General features: G+C 42.5%; 1 protein-coding gene across 1 annotated transcript in view; it reads right to left on the reverse strand.

Moving 5' to 3' along the window:
* Nucleotides 1-7,041: 7,041 nt before the first annotated feature.
* Nucleotides 7,042-22,853, reverse strand: part of LOC124127649 (glutamyl aminopeptidase-like) — a 202,970-nt gene continuing 187,158 nt past the window's right edge. The window contains exons 14-21 of the mRNA XM_048395096.1: nucleotides 14,392-14,539; nucleotides 14,157-14,227; nucleotides 13,359-13,463; nucleotides 12,701-12,868; nucleotides 10,901-11,041; nucleotides 8,956-9,037; nucleotides 8,008-8,081; nucleotides 7,042-7,301 (exon numbers count right to left, since the gene is read on the reverse strand). Of these exons, the coding sequence (XP_048251053.1) occupies nucleotides 7,232-7,301; nucleotides 8,008-8,081; nucleotides 8,956-9,037; nucleotides 10,901-11,041; nucleotides 12,701-12,868; nucleotides 13,359-13,463; nucleotides 14,157-14,227; nucleotides 14,392-14,539 (859 nt within the window). The 3' untranslated portion in view covers nucleotides 7,042-7,231. The remainder of the gene's footprint in view (nucleotides 7,302-8,007; nucleotides 8,082-8,955; nucleotides 9,038-10,900; nucleotides 11,042-12,700; nucleotides 12,869-13,358; nucleotides 13,464-14,156; nucleotides 14,228-14,391; nucleotides 14,540-22,853) is intronic.

Here is a 22,853-nt window from a genome sequence, read left to right on the forward strand (position 1 = left end):
ACATGCAGAAGAACATCCTTGTTTATATGCAGAGAAACATTCTTGTCTACATGGAGAGAAACATTCTTGTCTACATGCAGAGGAACATCCTTGTCTACATCGTAATAAAAATCCTTCCCTAAATGCAGAGAAACATTCTTGTCAAGATGCAGAAGAACATCTTTGCCTACATGCAGAGAAACATCCTTGCCAACATCGAGAGAAACATCCTTGTCTACATGGAGAGAAACATTCTTGTCTACATGCAGAGAAACGTCCTTGTCTACATGGAGAGAAACATCCTTGCCTACATGCAGAGAAACATTCTTACCAACATGCAGAAGAACATCCTTGTCTATATGCAGAGAAACTTCCTTGTCCACATGGAGAGAAACATCCTTGTCTATACGGTGAGAAACACCCTTGTCTACGTGCAGAGAAACATCCTTGTCTACATGCAGTGATACATACTTCCCTACACGGAGAGACACATCCTTGCCTACATGGAGAGAAACATTATTATCTACATGCAGAAGAACATCTTTGCCTACATGCAGAGAAACATCCTTGCCAACATCGAGAGAAACATCCTTGTCTACATGGAGAGAAACATTCTTGTCTACATGCAGAGAAACGTCCTTGTCTACATGGAGAGAAACATCCTTGCCTACATGCAGAGAAACATTCTTACCAACATGCAGAAGAACATCCTTGTCTATATGCAGAGAAACTTCCTTGTCCACATGGAGAGAAACATCCTTGTCTATACGGTGAGAAACACCCTTGTCTACTTGTTATCTACATGCAGAAGAACATCTTTGACTACATGCAGAGAAACATCCTTGCCATCATGGAGAGAAACATCCTTGTCTACTTGCAGAGAAACATCCTTGTCTACATGCAGAGAGACATCCTTGCCTACATGGAAAGAAACATCCTTGTCTATATGGAGAGAAACATCCTTGTCTACATGGAGAGATACATCATTGTCTACATCGAGAGAAACATCCTTGTCTACATGGAGAGAAACATCCTTGTCTACATCGAGAGAAACATCCTTGTCTACATGGAGAGAAACATCCTTGTCTATATGCAGAGAAACTTCCTTGTCCACATGGAGAGAAACATCCTTGTCTATACGGTGAGAAACACCCTTGTCTACTTGTTATCTACATGCAGAAGAACATCTTTGACTACATGCAGAGAAACATCCTTGCCATCATGGAGAGAAACATCCTTGTCTACTTGCAGAGAAACATCCTTGTCTACATGCAGAGAGACATCCTTGCCTACATGGAAAGAAACATCCTTGTCTATATGGAGAGAAACATCCTTGTCTACATGCAGAGAGACATCCTTGCCTACATGGATAGAAACATCCTTGTCTATATGGAGAGAAACATCCTTGTCTACATGGATAGATACATCATTGTCTACATCGAGAGAAACATCCTTGTCTACATGGAGAGAAACATTCTTGTCTACATGCAGAGAAACGTCCTTGTCTACATGGAGAGAAACATCCTTGCCTACATGCAGAGAAACATTCTTACCAACATGCAGAAGAACATCCTTGTCTATATGCAGAGAAACTTCCTTGTCCACATGGAGAGAAACATCCTTGTCTATACGGTGAGAAACACCCTTGTCTACTTGCAGAGAAACATCCTTGTCTACATGCAGTGATACATACTTCCCTACACGGAGAGACACATCCTTGCCTACATGGAGAGAAACATCATTATCTACATGCAGAAGAACATCTTTGACTACATGCAGAGAAACATCCTTGCCATCATGGAGAGAAACATCCTTGTCTACTTGCAGAGAAACATCCTTGTCTACATGCAGAGAGACATCCTTGCCTACATGGAAAGAAACATCCTTGTCTATATGGAGAGAAACATCCTTGTCTACATGGAGAGATACATCATTGTCTACATCGAGAGAAACATCCTTGTCTACATGGAGAGAAACATTCTTGTCTACATGCAGAGAAACGTCCTTGTCTACATGGAGAGAAACATCCTTGCCTACATGCAGAGAAACATTCTTACCAACATGCAGAAGAACATCCTTGTCTATATGCAGAGAAACTTCCTTGTCCACATGGAGAGAAACATCCTTGTCTATACGGTGAGAAACACCCTTGTCTACTTGCAGAGAAACATCCTTGTCTACATGCAGTGATACATACTTCCCTACACGGAGAGACACATCCTTGCCTACATGGAGAGAAACATCATTATCTACATGCAGAAGAACATCTTTGACTACATGCAGAGAAACATCCTTGCCAACATGGAGAGAAACATCCTTGTCTACTTGCAGAGAAACATCCGTGTCTACATGCAGAGAGACATACTTGCTTACACGGAGAGAAACATTCTTGTCTACATGCAGTGATACATCCTTGCCAACATGTAGAGAAAGATCCTTGTCTACATGCAGTGATACATCCTGGCCAACATGTAGAGAAAGATCCTTGTCTACATGCAGAAAGACATCCTTGTCTACATGGAGAGAAACATCCTTGTCTACATGGGGAGAAACATCCTTGTCTACATGCAGTGATACATACTTGCCTACATGGAGAGAAACATAATTGTCTGTATGCAGAGAGACATCCTTGTCTACATGGAGAGAAACATCCTTGTCTACATGGAGAGAAACATCCTTGTCTACTTGCAGAGAGACATCCTTGGCTACATGTAGAGAAACATCCTTGTCTACTTGCAGAGAGACATCCCTGCCTACATGCAGAGAGACATCCTTGCCTACATGCAGTGATACATACTTGCCTACACGGAGAGAAACATCTTTTTCTGCATGCAGTGATACATCCTTGCCAACATGTAGCGAAAGATCCTTGTCTACTTGCAGAGAAACATCCTTGCCTACATGGAGAGAAAGATCCTTGCCTACATGGAGAGAAACATCCTTGTCTACATGGAGAGAATGCTTACATGCAGAGAAACATCCTTCCCTACATGCAGAGAAACATCCTTCCCTACATGCAGAGATACATACTTGCCTACATGCAGAGAAATATCCTTGTCTACGTGCAGAGACACATCCTTGTCCAGATGCAGAGAAACATCCTTTTCCACATGCAGAGAAACATCCTTGTCTACATGCAACGGCCTATTTGTGGCATAAGTCAATAAAGATTTCTGTCTGTATATATATGTTTGTGGTTATGACACATTTACATTAATTGCAGATGTACTAGGCACAAAGACGCAGTTACATGACTTGATAAGCAAGAACGAATCTCTTTTTATGTCCCCGCAGTCCTAATGCGTATAATTATAATGAGGTCGACAATGGACCACGGTGCTGCTGTATAGGGAACACATGTCTCCGTATGATATACACTGTGCTGAATAGAGCAGTGAAATGTGACATTACGGAACTACTAATGTTTGCTGTGTGCGGAGATATGGGATGTACGCTTCTGCAGCAGTCTTGATTGTGTAAACCATTAAGAAAGGTGAAACGATAAGGTTTTCACTCTGGCTGACACACATGCAGTAAGGAAGTAGAAAACACAGAATGCACAGTTACAGGGATTATATAACTATTCTGTCACAAAAAAGTTGCAATTAGACTTGCCGGTATGGCTCTGTGTAGTGGTTTCGTAGCTATGCAAACATTGTATACATATCCTCCGTTACAAGTATTTTGCTGTGTCCCTGCGTGGCGACGCAGAAATAAATAAAAATCCCACGTAGCTTCTGCGGAGGCTCCACGGGAAATTTACGAAAAAGAAATTGCGTTGAAGAGTAGCTGGTGTTATCATCACCAGTATCGTGGCACAGATTGGTCAGTTGCTGTCGCTGCAACTCGTAGTTCATAATGCAAGGTTCTGATGTCGGCAAGTTATCAGTGATATCCATGGGTCGGTGTTTGGTTTGTCATTATTTGGCAAGCTGTAAATGTCATAGTATCTATCATCAGAGACGTATAACTGTTTCATACAATTCGGGGTGTTCCTATAAACGGGATAACTCGGAATGTTCACACCTAAGGAGAGGTTATATACCATCTAAAGAGATGAACATGAAGTGAAATGTATTCTCTGTATACATCTTGAGAAGAAATATATCCCCGTTTTTATAGGTTTTCGGACGCTTAAGGAACATTCGTAGTTTTCGCGCTAAGCACAAGAATAACTGTAACACATCTCACACAACTTTATCTGAACGTCCAACCACCATCTGAGTATCTACAATGTCTGTGTGACACTACAACCTCGTTATAGCGGGAGTACTCGCGATAAACATAACCGTTCGAAAACATATGATCCGACGATATATACATGTATTCAGTACATTTCATATTTTAACCATTGTTATCTACTTGCCAATGCGAGCATATGTGTACAACGTGCTATTACTGTAGCCGACGTGCATCAGATAATAACTGTATTGTAGATGAGGTGCATCAGAAAATAACTGTATTGTAGGCGAAGTCGACCGAAACTAACTATATTGTATCCGAAGTGCATCAGAAAGTAACTCCACTGGCCGCAGTGCATCAGAAACTAACTATAATATCCGCAGTGCATCAGAAACTAACTATACTGGCCGCAGTGCATCAGAAACTAACTATACTGGCCGCAGTGCATCAGAAACTAACTATACTGGCCGCAGGGCATCAGAAACTAACTATACTGGCCGCAGTGCATCAGAAACTAACTATACTGGCCGCAGTGCATCAGAAACTAAATATACTGGCCGCAGTGCATCAGAAACTAACTATACTGGCCGCAGTGCATCAGAAACTAACTACACTGTCCGCAGTGCATCAGAAACTAACTATACTGGCCGCAGTGCATCAGAAACTAAATATACTGGCCGCAGTGCATCAGAAACTAACTACACTGTTCGCAGTGCATCAGAAACTAACTATACTGGCCGCAGTGTATCAGAATCTAACTATACTGGCCGCAGTGCATCAGAAACTAACTATACTGGCCGCACTGCATCAGAAAGTAACTCCACTGGCCGCAGTGCATCAGAAACTAATTATATACTGGCCGCAGTGCATTAGAAACTAACTACACTGTCCGCAGTGCATCAAAAACTAACTACATTGCAAGAAAGAACTGCACTGTTGGCAAAGTGCGTTGTAGGTAGTAAGAGCTTGAACTATTGTACATGGCATTAGACCCGTGAACATCCGAGTTACAATTATTGGTACTCTGCAAACCATGCTTGTTAGAGGCGACTAACGGGATCGGGTGTTCAGGCTCGCTGACCTCGTTGATGCATGTCGTCGTATCCCAATTGAGTGGATCGATGCTCATGATGTCAACCTGGCTGCTTATTGGCAGACCGACGTCATGTAGCTGGAAAATTGCTGAGTGCGGCGTTAAGCAACAAATAAAACAACACATGGCATAAATAATTAAACGGGTGAACCATATTCATATAAACGCGTGTTTCCTACTGTCTACTGACGTGTGTTTCCTACTATCTACGGACGTGTTTCCTACTATCTACGGACGTGTTTCCTACTGTCTACTGACGGTGTTTCCTACTATATACGGACGTGTTTCCTACTGTCTACTGACGTGTGTTTCCTACTATCTACGGACGTGTTTCCTACTATCTACTGACGGTGTCTCGTATTGTTTATTTAATCATATGTCTGTGTCCACAAAATTGTAAAACATGTGTTTAGAATGTAAATACATGCAATATATGTTTAGATCTAAACATGTTAAAGGATGTGTTTAAACCGTAAAAAAATACACTTATGTTCTAACTAACACGTTTAGTGTCTAAATACATGAAATTAGTAATCGTTTCACAGTAAACACCACCTAAACACACGCCCTATATTGTGTAAAACTTTAAACGCGTTACAACTTATTTACGAGAGAATGCATATCACTGTGTATTATCCTACTAATCTAATCATTTTTAGAATTTAAATAAAGTGCATATCGTTGGATATTTAGTCAAATATGGAAATGGTGTATATTGAAATTAGATGGGCAAACCAGATTCACAGGTACTTGCATAACGGATATACCAACAGGACATATACCGTACAAATGGACAACTTAAGCAAACTCGGTTAATGCCGACAAGGGAAGTTGACATTTGGGACGTCGCAAGTCTCCTTGGTACAGGTGCTACACATCAGGAGGTTGCAGGTCTCCTTGGTACAGGTGCTACACATCAGGAGGTTGCAGGTCTCCTTGGTACAGGTGCTACACATCAGGAGGTTGCAGGTCTCCTTGGTACAGGTGCTACACATTAGGAGGTTGCAGGTCTCCTTGGTACAGGTGCTACACATCAGGAGGTTGCAGGTCTCCTTGGTACAGGTGCTACACATCAGGAGGTTGCAAGTCTCCTTGGTACAGGTGCTACACATCAGGAGGTTACAGGTCTCCTTGGTACAGGTGCTACACATCAGGAGGTTGCAGGTCTCCTTGGTACAGGTGCTACACATCAGGAGGTTGCAGGTCTCCTTGGTACAGGTGCTACACATCAGGAGGTTGCAGGTCTCCTTGGTACAGGTGCTACACATTAGGTGGTCTCAGGTCTCCTTGGTACAGGTGCTACACATCAGGAGGTTGCAAGTCACCTTGGTACAGGTGCTACACATTAGGAGGTTGCAGGTTCGCATCCCGACAGCTTTCTAAAAGCTTTGTGCTCAGAACGGTGTTGCTGGTGTTGACTTGTGGTATTTCTCGCGTACTGGAAACGGTAGCTGACAATGAAACGATATGAAGTATGTTTTATTACTTGATAGATCCTTAACTGCTTTTAGCCCCACCCCAAGTGTCCTTGTTAGGGTTCACATTGTCCCCCAAGTTTATACACACATCTCCCTACTGTGAACTCAGTAACTGCATCCTCTTTCTCCGTATATGCCAAGTCGAATATGTATCAATTGTCCTATTGTCTCCCGAGTCACTAGCGACTACTAAGTCACAAGTTCAGCCTCACGGGGCCCAGGGTTGGACCTGCGGCAACCCACCCTCACAGCACAGGACAGTTCTACACACATTCCGTGGCCAAACACAAACCCAGGCAAACGAGATTGGAGCATAGTAAGAGATAAACGATTTATTTGAGAATGATAAAGAATGACAACAATGGAGAGTAAGACAAGTCGGACAATGGCCCATCGCTACAATACAGAGAAATACCAACACATGATCAACATCCACATCATATATAGAAACCCCGGGAGCAGATCACGCCTCACGAGGCTGCGCCCTGTCACGTGACTACTACGTCACGTTGTCCTTCAGCCAAACAGCAATCTTCTCATAGTACGTCTCCATCCATTTAATATTGGATCTGAAAGAAGACAGGAATAGACGTGTAACGGTCTACAGAACAGCGTACACCAACATCAGCATCTCACCACACATGAGAAGACGCTGTCGTGGCATGGGTCAGTACTGCGCACAATGTAAGTTGTCCATCGGCTTCGTGTTGCTGTACGCCCTTAAGCGAGGGGAACTTACACTAACAGAGGGTTATCACCCCACGTCACCCGAGGGACCGGTGGACAGCAAATGTAGCTCACTGTACACCTAATTATATTGCAGGCCTCATACACGCATACTTTGGTCCAATCGGTAAGAATACCACAGTTGGGTATTATAGCAGACGACAGAAAACAAAGTTAAGATTTTTCACCTTAGATCTATATCATTTGTAAAATTTGAGGAGAATCGTATCATTAATTCGAGATGGGAAAATGCGGGATTTTTTCTAATGTATTGCGAACAGTTCGGCAATTTGAGTGAAAAACATAAGAAATTAATCGGGGTACATTGAAAATAATAGAATGGATCTCAAAATTAGAATTGGTCTCAGTGGATTCCTAATAAAACCAGAGCGCTGTCTGAATAAACATTAAAAAGTAACTGTGACATTCGTCCAAGCGCCCAACAGGAAAACGAGATGACCTCTCGTGTGAACATTTCTGAAGGCAATACGCTGCTGACCGGTGTTACATCTCTCACGTACACTATACTTGTGCTGAGGACTCACTCACCTCGTTAGTGCCAGGGCATTCTCCGCGGCTTTAGATGCTGTTTTAGGTGGGGTTTCTTTGAAAATAGTCTCCAACTACAAGACAAAGAGTGGGGTTAGCCTTACATCATTTGCAGCAGTATTTCACCAGTAGGGTAGGGCTTATTGAGCACACGGCGTTTCACTAATAAGGTTCAAGTATTCAGATTTTCTATATGACGCCCTTTTCGCGCATACTGTCTGCCTAGATGTGATGACATGTCGGCCACCCTTGTCACCGTCCCAGGGCCACTGAACGCATCTCAGCGCTACGACGGTCTCATATGATACCAGCAATAGGTGAGGCGAAATGTGGTTTTACGTCTCGGTAAAGATAATTGCACTTATATAGCGACGCTCGTGTGTGTGTATGTGGCTGCTTGTATTTGTCCGGTGTCATGCCAGATACAAATCCGTAGTTAAACACAAATACTCGACTCAGATATAGTATATGTACTCTCAGCCGACCAATCCTTGTTTTAACCCCTTAATGCCGAGCGCCAGGCAGGGTAACAACAAGGACCATCTTTTAACGTCTTTTGGTATGACGCAGCCGGAAATATAACACCCGACCTTCCGCTCTCCGGGCAGACGCTCTACCACCAGAACATGCAGGCAGTCTTCCAGCAATAGACAGCCACGCCTCTCACATGTGATACCTCCAGACAATCATGGCGGACACGTGGTACAAGAAACAGACGTGAAACAAACAACAGACAGCGGTGGCTCACACGTGATACTAGCAATAAGCAATCTTGGTTTAAACCTTTTAACCTTGATACCAAACCCGAAGTGCCTGTATGTGACAAAAGGGTCCGTGTACCGGCCACGTGTCTGGAATATACCCATAGTTGCTCATGTTCATGATACGGGACCTTTATGGCATGAGAGGTAACATGATGGCGGTAGGGAGGGGCTCAAGGCAGTTTACCTGACGTAGATGGAACTCAGAGTTAACATACGACGTCACAGTCGGGATCACTTCGGGCAATATAAACGGATCGTGGCCAAATCTGTAACAAGAAACAGGGCATCATATAAACTGAGTTGTATCACATTGTCATAGATAAAGACGGTTTGAAAGGAGTTAGTAATCAATCCATTCGACTTTCTGACAAGTCGACCCAATTAGAGTTACCCGGAATTCTTCAATTGGTTGGAAGAACTTCCGCCGAGTACCGTCAACTTCCTCCGAAAACAGCGCGCTGCTTCAAAGCTGTCCAAATGGAAGCGGTACTGCTGTATTTGAAGCAATTTTAGGGAAGAGATAGTCGGTGGAAGGGTAGTATTCCTTCATGTCAGTTAGAGAGAAAAGACATCCCAGGGACCAAGCATATGGAAGTATGCTCAAAACATTTCGTGTCAGGCATAGGGCATGATGATGCATCGATGTTTCCAAAGAAACACTTCATTACTTGAACAGTGAGTAATGTTGATTCTCTGAAGATTCATGATATGTTTATGGTGTGCATAATGTGTTTTATAGTTTGAGATTGTGATGTGATTGTAAAAACATATGTTATGACTAAAACTTTACATGTAAAAAACACAATCGTTTCAAGTTGACTTGAATACTGTTGATCTTAAAATTCTTTATAACCCCTATATGTTAATTGTATGAATTAATAGAAAGATAAGTCTCTTGATAATGTTCTTTGAGGTGTATGCTGACTATGAAGCCCAATTCCAGCAGGCATGTGTCCCTGAATCTCCAAAAGTGCTACAAGACAACGGCTTCCCACCTGCTGAAAGGGTCCTTCCATCTGGCCATGTGCTACAAGACAACGGCTTCCTACCTGCTGACAAGGTCCTTCCATCTGGCCATGTGCTACAAGACAACGGCTTCCTACCTGCTGACAAGGTCCTTCCATCTGGCCATGTGCTACAAGACAGTGGCTTCCTACCTGCTGACAAGGTCCTTCCATCTGGCCATGTGCTACAAGACAACGGCTTCCTACCTGCTGACAAGGTCCTTCCATCTGGCCATGTGCTACAAGACAGTGGCTTCCTACCTGCTGACAAGGTCCTTCCATCTTGCCATGTGCTACAAGACAACGGCTTCCTACCTGCTGACAAGGTCCTTCCATCTGGCCATGTGCTACAAGACAGTGGCTTCCTACCTGCTGACAAGGTCCTTCCATCTGGCCATGTGCTACAAGACAACGGCTTCCTACCTGCTGACAAGGTCCTTCCATCTGGCCATGTGCAACAAGACAGTGGCTTCCTACCTGCTGACAAGGTCCTTCCATCTGGCCATGTGCTACAAGACAGTGGCCTCCTACCTGCTGACAAGGTCCTTCCATCTGGTCATGTGCTATAAGACAACGGCTTCGTATCTGCTGACTAGGTCCTTCCATCTGGTCATGTGCAGCAAGACACTAGCTTCCTACCTGCTGACAAGGCCTTTCTATCTGGCCATGTGCAGCAAGACACTAGCTTCCTACCTGCTGACAAGGTCCTTCTATCTGGCCATGTGCTATAAGACATTGGCTTCCTACCTGCTGACAAGGTCTTTCTATCTGGCCATGTGCTATAAGACAGTTGCTTCCTACCTGCTGACAAGGTCCTTCTATCTGGCCATGTGCTATAAGACATTGGCTTCCTACCTGCTGACAAGGTCCTTCTATCTGGCCATGTGCTATAAGACAGTGGCTTCCTACCTGCTGACAAGGTCCTTCTATCTGGCCATGTGCTACAAGACAGTGGCTTTCTACCTGCTTACAAGGTCCTTACATCAGGTCATGTGCTATAAGACAGTGGCTTCCTACCTGCTGACAAGGTCCTTCTATCTGGCCATGTGCTATAAGACAGTGGCCTCCAACCTGCTGACAAGGTCTTTCCATCTGGTCATGTCCTACAAGACAGTGGCTTCCTACCTGCTGACAAGGTCCTTCCATCTGGTCATGAAGAACTGCAGCGCTACGGAGCGAGCAAGTGGGGTCTTTGTGAAGTAGCTCATCACCACGCGGACGTCCTGCTTCTTGATCTTGTTCGGATCAAACACCCAGTTAGCGTACCTGTTGAAAAACGACAACAGCTGTTTATTATGAAACCTCTCTTACACACGGCCACAGCCTGTTATTGTAAAATATTTCGAACTGCACGACCATAGATGGTTATTGTAAAACCTCTCTTACTACAGGACCATTGCTGGTTATTGTAAAACCACTCTTACTACACCACCATTGCTGTTATTGTAAAACCTCTCTTACTACACCATCATTGCTGTTATTGTAAAACCTCTCTTACAACAGGACCATTGCTGGTTATTGTAAAACCTCTCTTACTACAAGATCATTGCTGTTTTTTTAAACCTCTCTTACAACAGGACCATTGCTGGTTATTGTAAAACCTCTCTTACAACAGGACCATTGCTGGTTATTGTAAAACCTCTCTTACAACAGGACCATTGCTGGTTATTGTAAAACCTCTCTTACAACAGGACCATTGCTGGTTATTCTAAAACCTCTCTTACAACAGGACCATTCCAGGTTATTGAATAACCTCTCTTACAACAGAGTTATTGCTGGTTATTGTAAAACCTCTCTTACTACACCATCATTGCTGGTTATTGTAAAACCTCTCTTACAACAGGACCATTGCTGGTTATTGTAAAACCTCTCTTACAACAGGACCATTGCTGGTTATTGTGAAACCTCTCTTACAACAGGACCATTGCTGGTTATTGTAAAACCTCTCTTACTACACCATCATTGCTGGTTATTGTAAAACCTCTCTTACAACAGGACCATTGCTGGTTATTGTAAAACCTCTCTTACAACAGGACCATTGCTGGTTATTGTGAAACCTCTCTTACAACAGGACCATTGCTGGTTATTGTAAAACCTCTCTTACAACAGGACCAGTGCTGGTTATTATAAAACCTATCTTACAACAGGACCAGTGCTGGTTGTTTTTAAACCTCTCTTACAACAGGACCATTGCTGGTTATTGTAAAACCTCTCTTACAACAGGACCATTGCTTGTTATTGTAAAACCTATCTTACAACAGGACCAGTGCTGGTTGTTGTGAAACCAATCTTACAACAGGACCATTGCTGGTTATTGTAAAACCTCTCTTACACCAGGACCATTGCTGGTTATTGTGAAACGTCTCTTACTACACGATCATAGCTGGTTATTGTAAAACCCTCTCTTACAACACGACCATAGCTGGTTATTGTAAAACCCTCTCTTACTACACGACCATTGCTGGTTATTGTAAACCTCTTTTACAACACGACCATTGCTGGTTATTGTAAACCTCTCTTACAACAGGACCATGGCGTGTAATTGTAAAACCTCTCTTACAACAGGACCATTGCTGGTTATTGTAAAACCTCTCTTACAACACGACCATGGCGTGTAATTGTAAAACCTCTCTTACAACAGGACCATGGCGTGTAATTGTAAAACCTCTCTTAGTACAGGACCATTGCTGGTTATTCCTTCGCTCCATGGCCAAAGGTGGTTATTACAACACGACCAGAGGAAATTAAACTGAATCCTAGCATACACCACTATGGCTGGACTATTGATTACTTGGCTAATTTCGTACTTGCGTACGTGGGACGTTGCTCATTGCATCAATCCATTACTTACAAGCCAATTTGATATAGCTAGAATACTGCTGACTGCGGCGGTCATTTACATTCACTCACACCCTAGTAACGCACCTCCAGAGCAGCCATGGTTTCTGTGTCTGTGCCAGGGCCTCCATCATCATCTCCTTCTCTGACGCCACTGACGTGGACTGAGCCTTCTCCCACACGAAGTCCCACTCGTCCGTCCCGCCCTCACGGATCCCAACGGAGTAGATGAGTACGGACACGTCGGAAGCGAGGCTGGGCACAACAAAATCCGAATGAACAACAGACACCAACAGACAACACACGCCGCCTTAATGCAGCGACACAGAGAACAAATAACACATCACACCTGGTCAACAGACATTGGACATAGTAGGTGACAAACACAACCTAGGCAACAACACCTCCGAGGCCTTTTTTCGACCTGAGATGTGTCTTGATAAGTGCGGATTGCTTATCTATCTGAAAATACCTAGTTCCTGCCAAATTCCAACTCTATTCTGGATTCAAGAACGGAGACAGGCCTGTCTGTAAACATTGACAGTGACAATATTCTGGACATTCATGAGTGCACTTACGTCTGTTATTTATTGTTGCTGCCGTTTTGTTGACTCATTGCATTGCCTGTGTGTTTCAGTAACATGTATTGACTATTCATTGATCTTGTGTGGTCATTTACTGTACACATTAACTTCTGGGAATCACGAATATGGAAATCACTGTGTAACAATATGCGTGAACTCACATGGTGTTGTACTTCTTCCAGGCATTGAATGTAGACTTGGCATAACTGACAGCGTTCTCCACGCCCACGTCACACGCCATGCCAAGAATGATGCGGTGGAGGTACCTGCAACACGTGACCACGTCACAGAAGAAAATACAGCACTGCATAAATTATCAATATGACGTCATCAGAGGTCGAGTGGGGTTAGAAGACATCACATACACACCAAATGCCTCAGTTCATATTCCTGAGTGTATTTCAGGAAAGGCGCGTTTGAAGTATGCATTTTTTCAGTCGATATTCACTCAGCTCAGTTGATGTATTCGTGCAAATTAGCGTATTTTTTGGTTCAGAACCATATTGCCTGAAAATGATAGCACCTGTTGGGCGCTGCGCATAATTAAACGCGTGCAAATTCATACTAGCAACTTAACTGTTGCTCGTAGTATGAACATTTGTATAATCTGTATGGCTCAGAATCTTATACCATGTGTGTTATGTGTTCCACAATATTCATTCTGCATGAACCACACGTGGGAGACTAACATTATAAACTATTATGATTGATAAGAGGTGTGTTTATGTTTCAAATACGTTACACAAAACGGTGTTTTGAAAAATCCTTAAATATTGTGGAGGATATTTTTCATTTGGGCATTGTCCGCATAAGTCTTCATTCTTGTGAAATGACTGGTGCAGTAAGTGTTTTTAGAAGGAATTGAGAGGCCTTGAGTATTCTCCTCAACAAAAATCTGCCACTGTTCACGCGACCAAACGGAAATCCACGGGGCGAAATTGGAATAGAAAATGACTCACTTGTCCGGCAGTGTTCCCTTGACGTAGGTAGCCGTGTTGTACACAGGGGCGACGAGATCCCGCAGATATTGCTGCACAACAGATGGATACAGGTGTACACAGGACGCAGCATCAGTGTAAGCAAGTTTACGTACATAACACTCACGCCTTGAATCAGAGATTTGGAAGATACGTTAATTTGACCAATACAAAAAAGACTGCCTTTGCGTACCCGCATCAGTGTAGGGTCACTCACCTGCAGGTATACATACGCTTCCTTGGTCGCTATCATGCCTCGCAGGACCTCAATGGAGTCCACAAACGCCTGCCAGGGAACGTAACTGAGTTCGCTCTTGAGGTAACGGGTGAGGTTGAGAGCTATATCGTAGTCCAGCAGGTTGGCTCTGCAGTGATACAGTATACACCTCTCTATATCAATATACACGTCACAGCAAGGGACATCTCCCTATGTCAATATACACGTTACACCAAGGTACACCTCTCTATGTCAATATACACGCCACACCAAGGTATACCTCTCTATGTCAATATACACGTTACAGCCAGCTATACCTCTCTATGTCAATATACACGCAACATCAAGGTATACCTCTCTATGTCAAGATATACGTCACACCAAGGTATATCGCTCTATATCAAGATACACGTCACAGCCAGGTACACCTCTCCATGTCAATATACACGTCACAGTCAGAAAAACCTCTCTATGTCAATATACACCTCACAGTCAGGTACACCTCTCTATGTCAGTATACTCCACACAGTCAGGAACACCTCTCTAAGTAAATATACACGTCACAGTCAGATACACCTCTCTTTGTCAATATACTTGTCACAGTCAGGTACACCTCTCTATGTCAATATACTCGTCACAGTAAGGTACACCTCTCTATGTCAATATACACGTCCCAGTCAGGAGCACCTATCTATGTCAATATACTCCACACAGTCAGGAACACCTCTCTAAGTAAATATACACGTCACAGTCAGATACACCTCTCTATGTCAATATACTTGTCACAGTCAGGTACACATCTCTATGTCAATATACTTGTCACAGTCAGGTACACCACTCTATGTCAATATACTCGTCACAGTCAGAAACACCTCTCTAAGTCAATATACTCGTCACAGTCAGATACGCCTCTCTATGTCAATATACTCCACACAGTCAGGAACACCTCTCTCAGTTAATATACACGTCACAGTAAGGTACACCTCTCTATGTCAATATACTCCACACAGTCAGGAACACCTCTCTAAGTAAATATACACGTCACAGTAAGGTACACCTCTCTATGTCAATATACACCTCACAGTCAGGTACATCACTCTATGTTAATATACTCCACACAGTGAGGAACACCTCTCTATGTCAATATACTCGTCACAGTCAGGTACACCTCTCTATGTCAATATACACGTCACAGTCAGGAACACCTCTCTATGTCAATATACTTGTCACAGTCAGATACACCTCTCTATGTCAATATACTCCACACAGTCAGGAATACCTCTCCAAGTAAATATGCACGTCACAGTCAGGAACACCTCTCTATGTCAAAATACTTGTCACAGTCAGATACACCTCTCTATGTCAATATACACCTCACAGTCAGGTACACCTCTCTATATCAGTATACTCCACACAGTCAGGAACACCTCTCTAAGTAAATATACACGTCACAGTCAGATACACCTCTCTATGTCAATATACTTGTCACAGTCAGGAACACCTCTCTATGTAAATATACACGTCACAGTCTGGTACACCTCTCTATGTAAATATACACCACACAGTCAGGTACACCTCTCTTTGTGAATATACACCTCACAGTCAGGAACACCTCTCTTTGTAAATATACACCTCATAGTCAGGTACACATCTCTATGTAAATATACAGATCACAGTCAGGTACACCTCTCTATGTTAATATACACGTCACTGTCAGGTACACCTCTCTATGTAAATATACACCTCACCGTCAGGTACACCTGTCTATGACAATATACACCTCACCGTCAGGTACGTCTCTCTATGTCAATGTACTCGTCTTAGTCAGGCACACCTCTCTATGTCAATATACTCGTCTTAGTCAGGTACACCTATCTATGTTAATATACGCCTCACAGTCAGGTACACCTCTCTATGTAAATATACACCTCACAGTCACGAACACCTCACTATGTCAATATACTCGTCTTAGTCAGGTACACCACGCACACAGTCAGGTACACCTCTCTATGTCAATATACACCACACATTCAGGTACACCACTCTGTGTAAATGTACACCACAGAGTCAGGTACACCTCTCTATGTAAATATACACCTCACAGACAGGAACACATCTCTTTGTGAATATACACCTCACATTCAGGTACACCACTCTGTGTAAATATACACCACACAGTCAGGTACACCTCTCTATGTCAATATACACCACACAGTCAGGTACACCTCTCTATGTAAATATACACCTAACAGACAGGAACACATCTCTTTGTGAATATACACCTCACAGTCAGGTACACCACTCTGTCTAAATATACACCACACAGTCAGGTACACCTCTCTATGTCAATATACACCACACATTCAGGTACACCACTCTGTGTAAATGTACACCACAGAGTCAGGTACACCTCTCTATGTAAATATACACCTCACAAACAGGAACACATTTCTTTGTGAATATACACCTCACATTCAGGTACACCACTCTGTGTAAATATACAACACACAGTCAGGTACACCTCTCTATGTCAATATACACCACACAGTCAGGTACACCTCTCTATGTAAATATACACCTCACAGTCAGGTACACCTCTCTATGTAAATATACACCTCACAGTCAGGTACACCTCTCTATGTCAGTATACACCACACAGTCAGGTACACCAATCTGTGTAAATATACTCAACACAGTCAGGTACACCCTCTATGTAAATATACACCTCATAGTCAAGTACACCTCTCTATGTTAATATACACCACACAGTCAGGAACACCTCTCTATGTTAATATACTCGTCACAGTCAGGTACATCTCTCTTTGTTAATATACACCACACAGTCAGGAACACCTCTCTATGTAAATATACACCTCACAGTCAGGTACATCTCTCTTTGTTAATATACACCACACAGTCAGGTACACCCTCTATGTAAATATACACCTCATAGTCAAGTACACCTCTCTATGTTAATATACACCACACAGTCAGGAACACCTCTCTATGTTAATATACTCGTCACAGTCAGGTACAACTCTCTTTGTGAATATACACCTCACAGTCAGGAACACCTCTCTTTGTAAATATACACCTCATAGTCAGGTACACATATCTATGTAAATATACAGATCACAGTCAGGTACACCTCTCTATGTTAATATACACGTCACAGTCAGGTACACCTCTCTATGTAAATATACACCTCACCGTCAGGTACACCTCTCTATGTCAATATACACCTCACAGTCAGGTACACCTCTCTATGTAAATATACATCTCACAGTCAGGTACACCTCTCTATGTCAGTATACACCACACAGTCAGGTACACCAATCTGTGTAAATATACTCAACACAGTCAGGTACACCTCTCTATGTAAATATACACCTCATAGTCAAGTACACCTCTCTATGTAAATATACACCTCACAGTCAGGTACACCTCTCTATGTAAATATACACCACACAGTCAGGTACACCACTCTGTGCAAATATACACCTCACAGACAGGAACACCTCTCTTTGTAAATATACACCTCACAGTCAGGTACGCCACTCTGTGCAAATATACACTTCACAGTCAGGAACACATCTCTTTGTAAATATACACGTCACAGTTATGTACACCTCTCTATGTCAATATACACGTCACAGTCAGGAACACCTCTCTATGTCAATATACTTGTCACAGTCAGATACACCTCTCTATGTCAATATACTCCACACAGTCAGGAATACCTCTCCAAGTAAATATGCACGTCACAGTCAGGAACACCTCTCTATGTCAAAATACTTGTCACAGTCAGATACACCTCTCTATGTCAATATACACCTCACAGTCAGGTACACCTCTCTATATCAGTATACTCCACACAGTCAGGAACACCTCTCTAAGTAAATATACACGTCACAGTCAGATACACCTCTCTATGTCAATATACTTGTCACAGTCAGGAACACCTCTCTATGTAAATATACACGTCACAGTCTGGTACACCTCTCTATGTAAATATACACCACACAGTCAGGTACACCTCTCTTTGTGAATATACACCTCACAGTCAGGAACACCTCTCTTTGTAAATATACACCTCATAGTCAGGTACACATCTCTATGTAAATATACAGATCACAGTCAGGTACACCTCTCTATGTTAATATACACGTCACTGTCAGGTACACCTCTCTATGTAAATATACACCTCACCGTCAGGTACACCTGTCTATGACAATATACACCTCACCGTCAGGTACGTCTCTCTATGTCAATGTACTCGTCTTAGTCAGGCACACCTCTCTATGTCAATATACTCGTCTTAGTCAGGTACACCTATCTATGTTAATATACGCCTCACAGTCAGGTACACCTCTCTATGTAAATATACACCTCACAGTCACGAACACCTCACTATGTCAATATACTCGTCTTAGTCAGGTACACCACGCACACAGTCAGGTACACCTCTCTATGTCAATATACACCACACATTCAGGTACACCACTCTGTGTAAATGTACACCACAGAGTCAGGTACACCTCTCTATGTAAATATACACCTCACAGACAGGAACACATCTCTTTGTGAATATACACCTCACATTCAGGTACACCACTCTGTGTAAATATACACCACACAGTCAGGTACACCTCTCTATGTCAATATACACCACACAGTCAGGTACACCTCTCTATGTAAATATACACCTAACAGACAGGAACACATCTCTTTGTGAATATACACCTCACAGTCAGGTACACCACTCTGTCTAAATATACACCACACAGTCAGGTACACCTCTCTATGTCAATATACACCACACATTCAGGTACACCACTCTGTGTAAATGTACACCACAGAGTCAGGTACACCTCTCTATGTAAATATACACCTCACAAACAGGAACACATTTCTTTGTGAATATACACCTCACATTCAGGTACACCACTCTGTGTAAATATACAACACACAGTCAGGTACACCTCTCTATGTCAATATACACCACACAGTCAGGTACACCTCTCTATGTAAATATACACCTCACAGTCAGGTACACCTCTCTATGTAAATATACACCTCACAGTCAGGTACACCTCTCTATGTCAGTATACACCACACAGTCAGGTACACCAATCTGTGTAAATATACTCAACACAGTCAGGTACACCCTCTATGTAAATATACACCTCATAGTCAAGTACACCTCTCTATGTTAATATACACCACACAGTCAGGAACACCTCTCTATGTTAATATACTCGTCACAGTCAGGTACATCTCTCTTTGTTAATATACACCACACAGTCAGGAACACCTCTCTATGTAAATATACACCTCACAGTCAGGTACATCTCTCTTTGTTAATATACACCACACAGTCAGGTACACCCTCTATGTAAATATACACCTCATAGTCAAGTACACCTCTCTATGTTAATATACACCACACAGTCAGGAACACCTCTCTATGTTAATATACTCGTCACAGTCAGGTACAACTCTCTTTGTGAATATACACCTCACAGTCAGGAACACCTCTCTTTGTAAATATACACCTCATAGTCAGGTACACATCTCTATGTAAATATACAGATCACAGTCAGGTACACCTCTCTATGTTAATATACACGTCACAGTCAGGTACACCTCTCTATGTAAATATACACCTCACCGTCAGGTACACCTCTCTATGTCAATATACACCTCACAGTCAGGTACACCTCTCTATGTAAATATACATCTCACAGTCAGGTACACCTCTCTATGTCAGTATACACCACACAGTCAGGTACACCAATCTGTGTAAATATACTCAACACAGTCAGGTACACCTCTCTATGTAAATATACACCTCATAGTCAAGTACACCTCTCTATGTAAATATACACCTCACAGTCAGGTACACCTCTCTATGTAAATATACACCACACAGTCAGGTACACCACTCTGTGCAAATATACACCTCACAGACAGGAACACCTCTCTTTGTAAATATACACCTCACAGTCAGGTACGCCACTCTGTGCAAATATACACTTCACAGTCAGGAACACATCTCTTTGTAAATATACACGTCACAGTTATGTACACCTCTCTATGTAAATATACACCACACAGTCAGGAACACCTCTCTATGTAAATATACTCGTCACAGTCAGGTACACCTCTCTATGTCAATATACACCACACAGTCAGGAACACCTCTCTATGTAAATATACACGTCACAGTCAGGTACATCATTCTATGTTAATATACTCCACACAGTCAGGTACACCTCTCTATGTCAATATACTCGTCACAGTCAGGTACAACTCTCTTTGTGAATATACACCTCACAGTCAGGAACACCTCTCTTTGTAAATATACACCTCACCGTCAGGTACACCTCTCTATGTCAATGTACTCGTCTTAGTCAGGCACACCTCTCTATGTCAATATACTCGTCTTAGTCAGGTACACCTCTCTATGTTAATATACACCTCACAGTCAGGTACACCTCTCTGTGTAAATATACGCCTCACTGTCACCTACACCTCAGTATGTCAATATACTCGTCTTAGTCAGTTACACCACTCTGTGTAAATATACACCTCACAGTCAGGTACACCTCTCTATGTAAATATACACCTCACAGTCAGGTACACCTCTCTATGTAAATATACACCTCACAGTCAGTTACACATCTCTTTGTGAATATACACCTCACAGTCAGGAACACATCTCTTTGTAAATATACACCTCACAATCAGGAACACATCTCTGTGTAAATATTCACCTCTCAGTCAGGCACTATTCTCTATGTAAATATACACCTTACAGTCCGGAACACCTCTCTATGTAAATATACACCACACAGTCAGGTACACCTCTCTATGTCAATATACACCACACAGTCAGGTACACCTCTCTATGTAAATATTCACCTCACAGTCAGGTATGCCTCTCTATGTAAATATACACCACACAGTCTGGTACACCTCTATATGTTAATATACACCACACAGTCGGGTACACCACTCTGTGTAAATATACACCACACAGTCAGGTACACCTCTCTATGTAAATATACACCTCACAGACAGGAACACATCTCTTTGTGAATATACACGTCACAGTCAGGTACACCACTCTGTGTAAATATACACCACACAGCCAGGTACACCACTCTATGTGAATATACACCACACAGTCGGGTACATCACTCTGTGTAAATATACACCACACAGTCAGGTTCACCTCTCTATGTCAATATACTACTCACAGACAGGAACACATCTCTTTGTGAATATACACCTCACAGTCAGGTACACCACTCTGTGTAAATATACACCACACAGTCAGGTACACCTCTCTATGTCAATATACACCACACAGTCAGGTACACCTCTCTATGTCAATATACACCACACAGTCAGGTACACCAATCTGTGTAAATATACTCAACACAGTCAGGTACACCTCTCTATGTAAATATACACCTCATAGTCAAGTACACCTCTCTATGTAAATATACACCTCACAGTCAGGTACGCCTCTCTATGTAAATATACACCACACAGTCAGGTACACCACTCTGTGCAAATATACACCTCACAGTCAGGGACACTTCTCTTAGAAAATATACACCTCACAGTCAGGTACGCAACTCTGTGCAAATATACACTTCACAGTCAGGAACACACCTCTTTGTAAATATACACCTCACAGTCAGGTACACCACTCTGTGTAAATATATATCACAGAGTCAGGTACACCTCTCTCTGTAAATATACACCTCACAGACAGGTACAAGTCTCTATGTAAATATGAACCTGACAGTCAGGAACACATCTTTTTGTAAATATACACCACACAGTCAGGTACACCAATCTGTGTAAATATATTCAACACAGTCAGGTACACCTCTCTATGTAAATATACACCTCATAGTCAAGTACACCTCTCTATGTAAATATACACCTCACAGTCAGGTACGCCTCTCTATGTAAATATACACCACACAGTCAGGTACACCACTCTGTGCAAATATACACCTCACAGTCAGGGACACTTCTCTTAGAAAATATACACCTCACAGTCAGGTACGCAACTCTGTGCAAATATACACTTCACAGTCAGGAACACACCTCTTTGTAAATATACACCTCACAGTCAGGTACACCACTCTGTGTAAATATATATCACAGAGTCAGGTACACCTCTCTCTGTAAATATACACCTTACAGACAGGTACAACTCTCTATGTAAATATGAACCTGACAGTCAGGAACACATCTCTTTGTAAATATACACCACACAGTCAGGTACACCAGCCTGTGTAAATATACACCACACAGTCAGGTACACCTCTCTATGTAAATATACATTAAACAGTCAGGTACACCTCTCTATGTAAATATACGCCTCACAGTCATGTCCACCACTCTGTGTAAATATACACCGCACAGTCAGGTACATCTCT

This window comes from Haliotis rufescens, unplaced genomic scaffold (assembly GCF_023055435.1).
Source record: "Haliotis rufescens isolate VD_foot unplaced genomic scaffold, xgHalRufe1.0.p SCAF_14, whole genome shotgun sequence".
In the NCBI taxonomy this organism is placed as follows: Eukaryota; Metazoa; Mollusca; class Gastropoda; order Lepetellida; family Haliotidae; genus Haliotis; species Haliotis rufescens.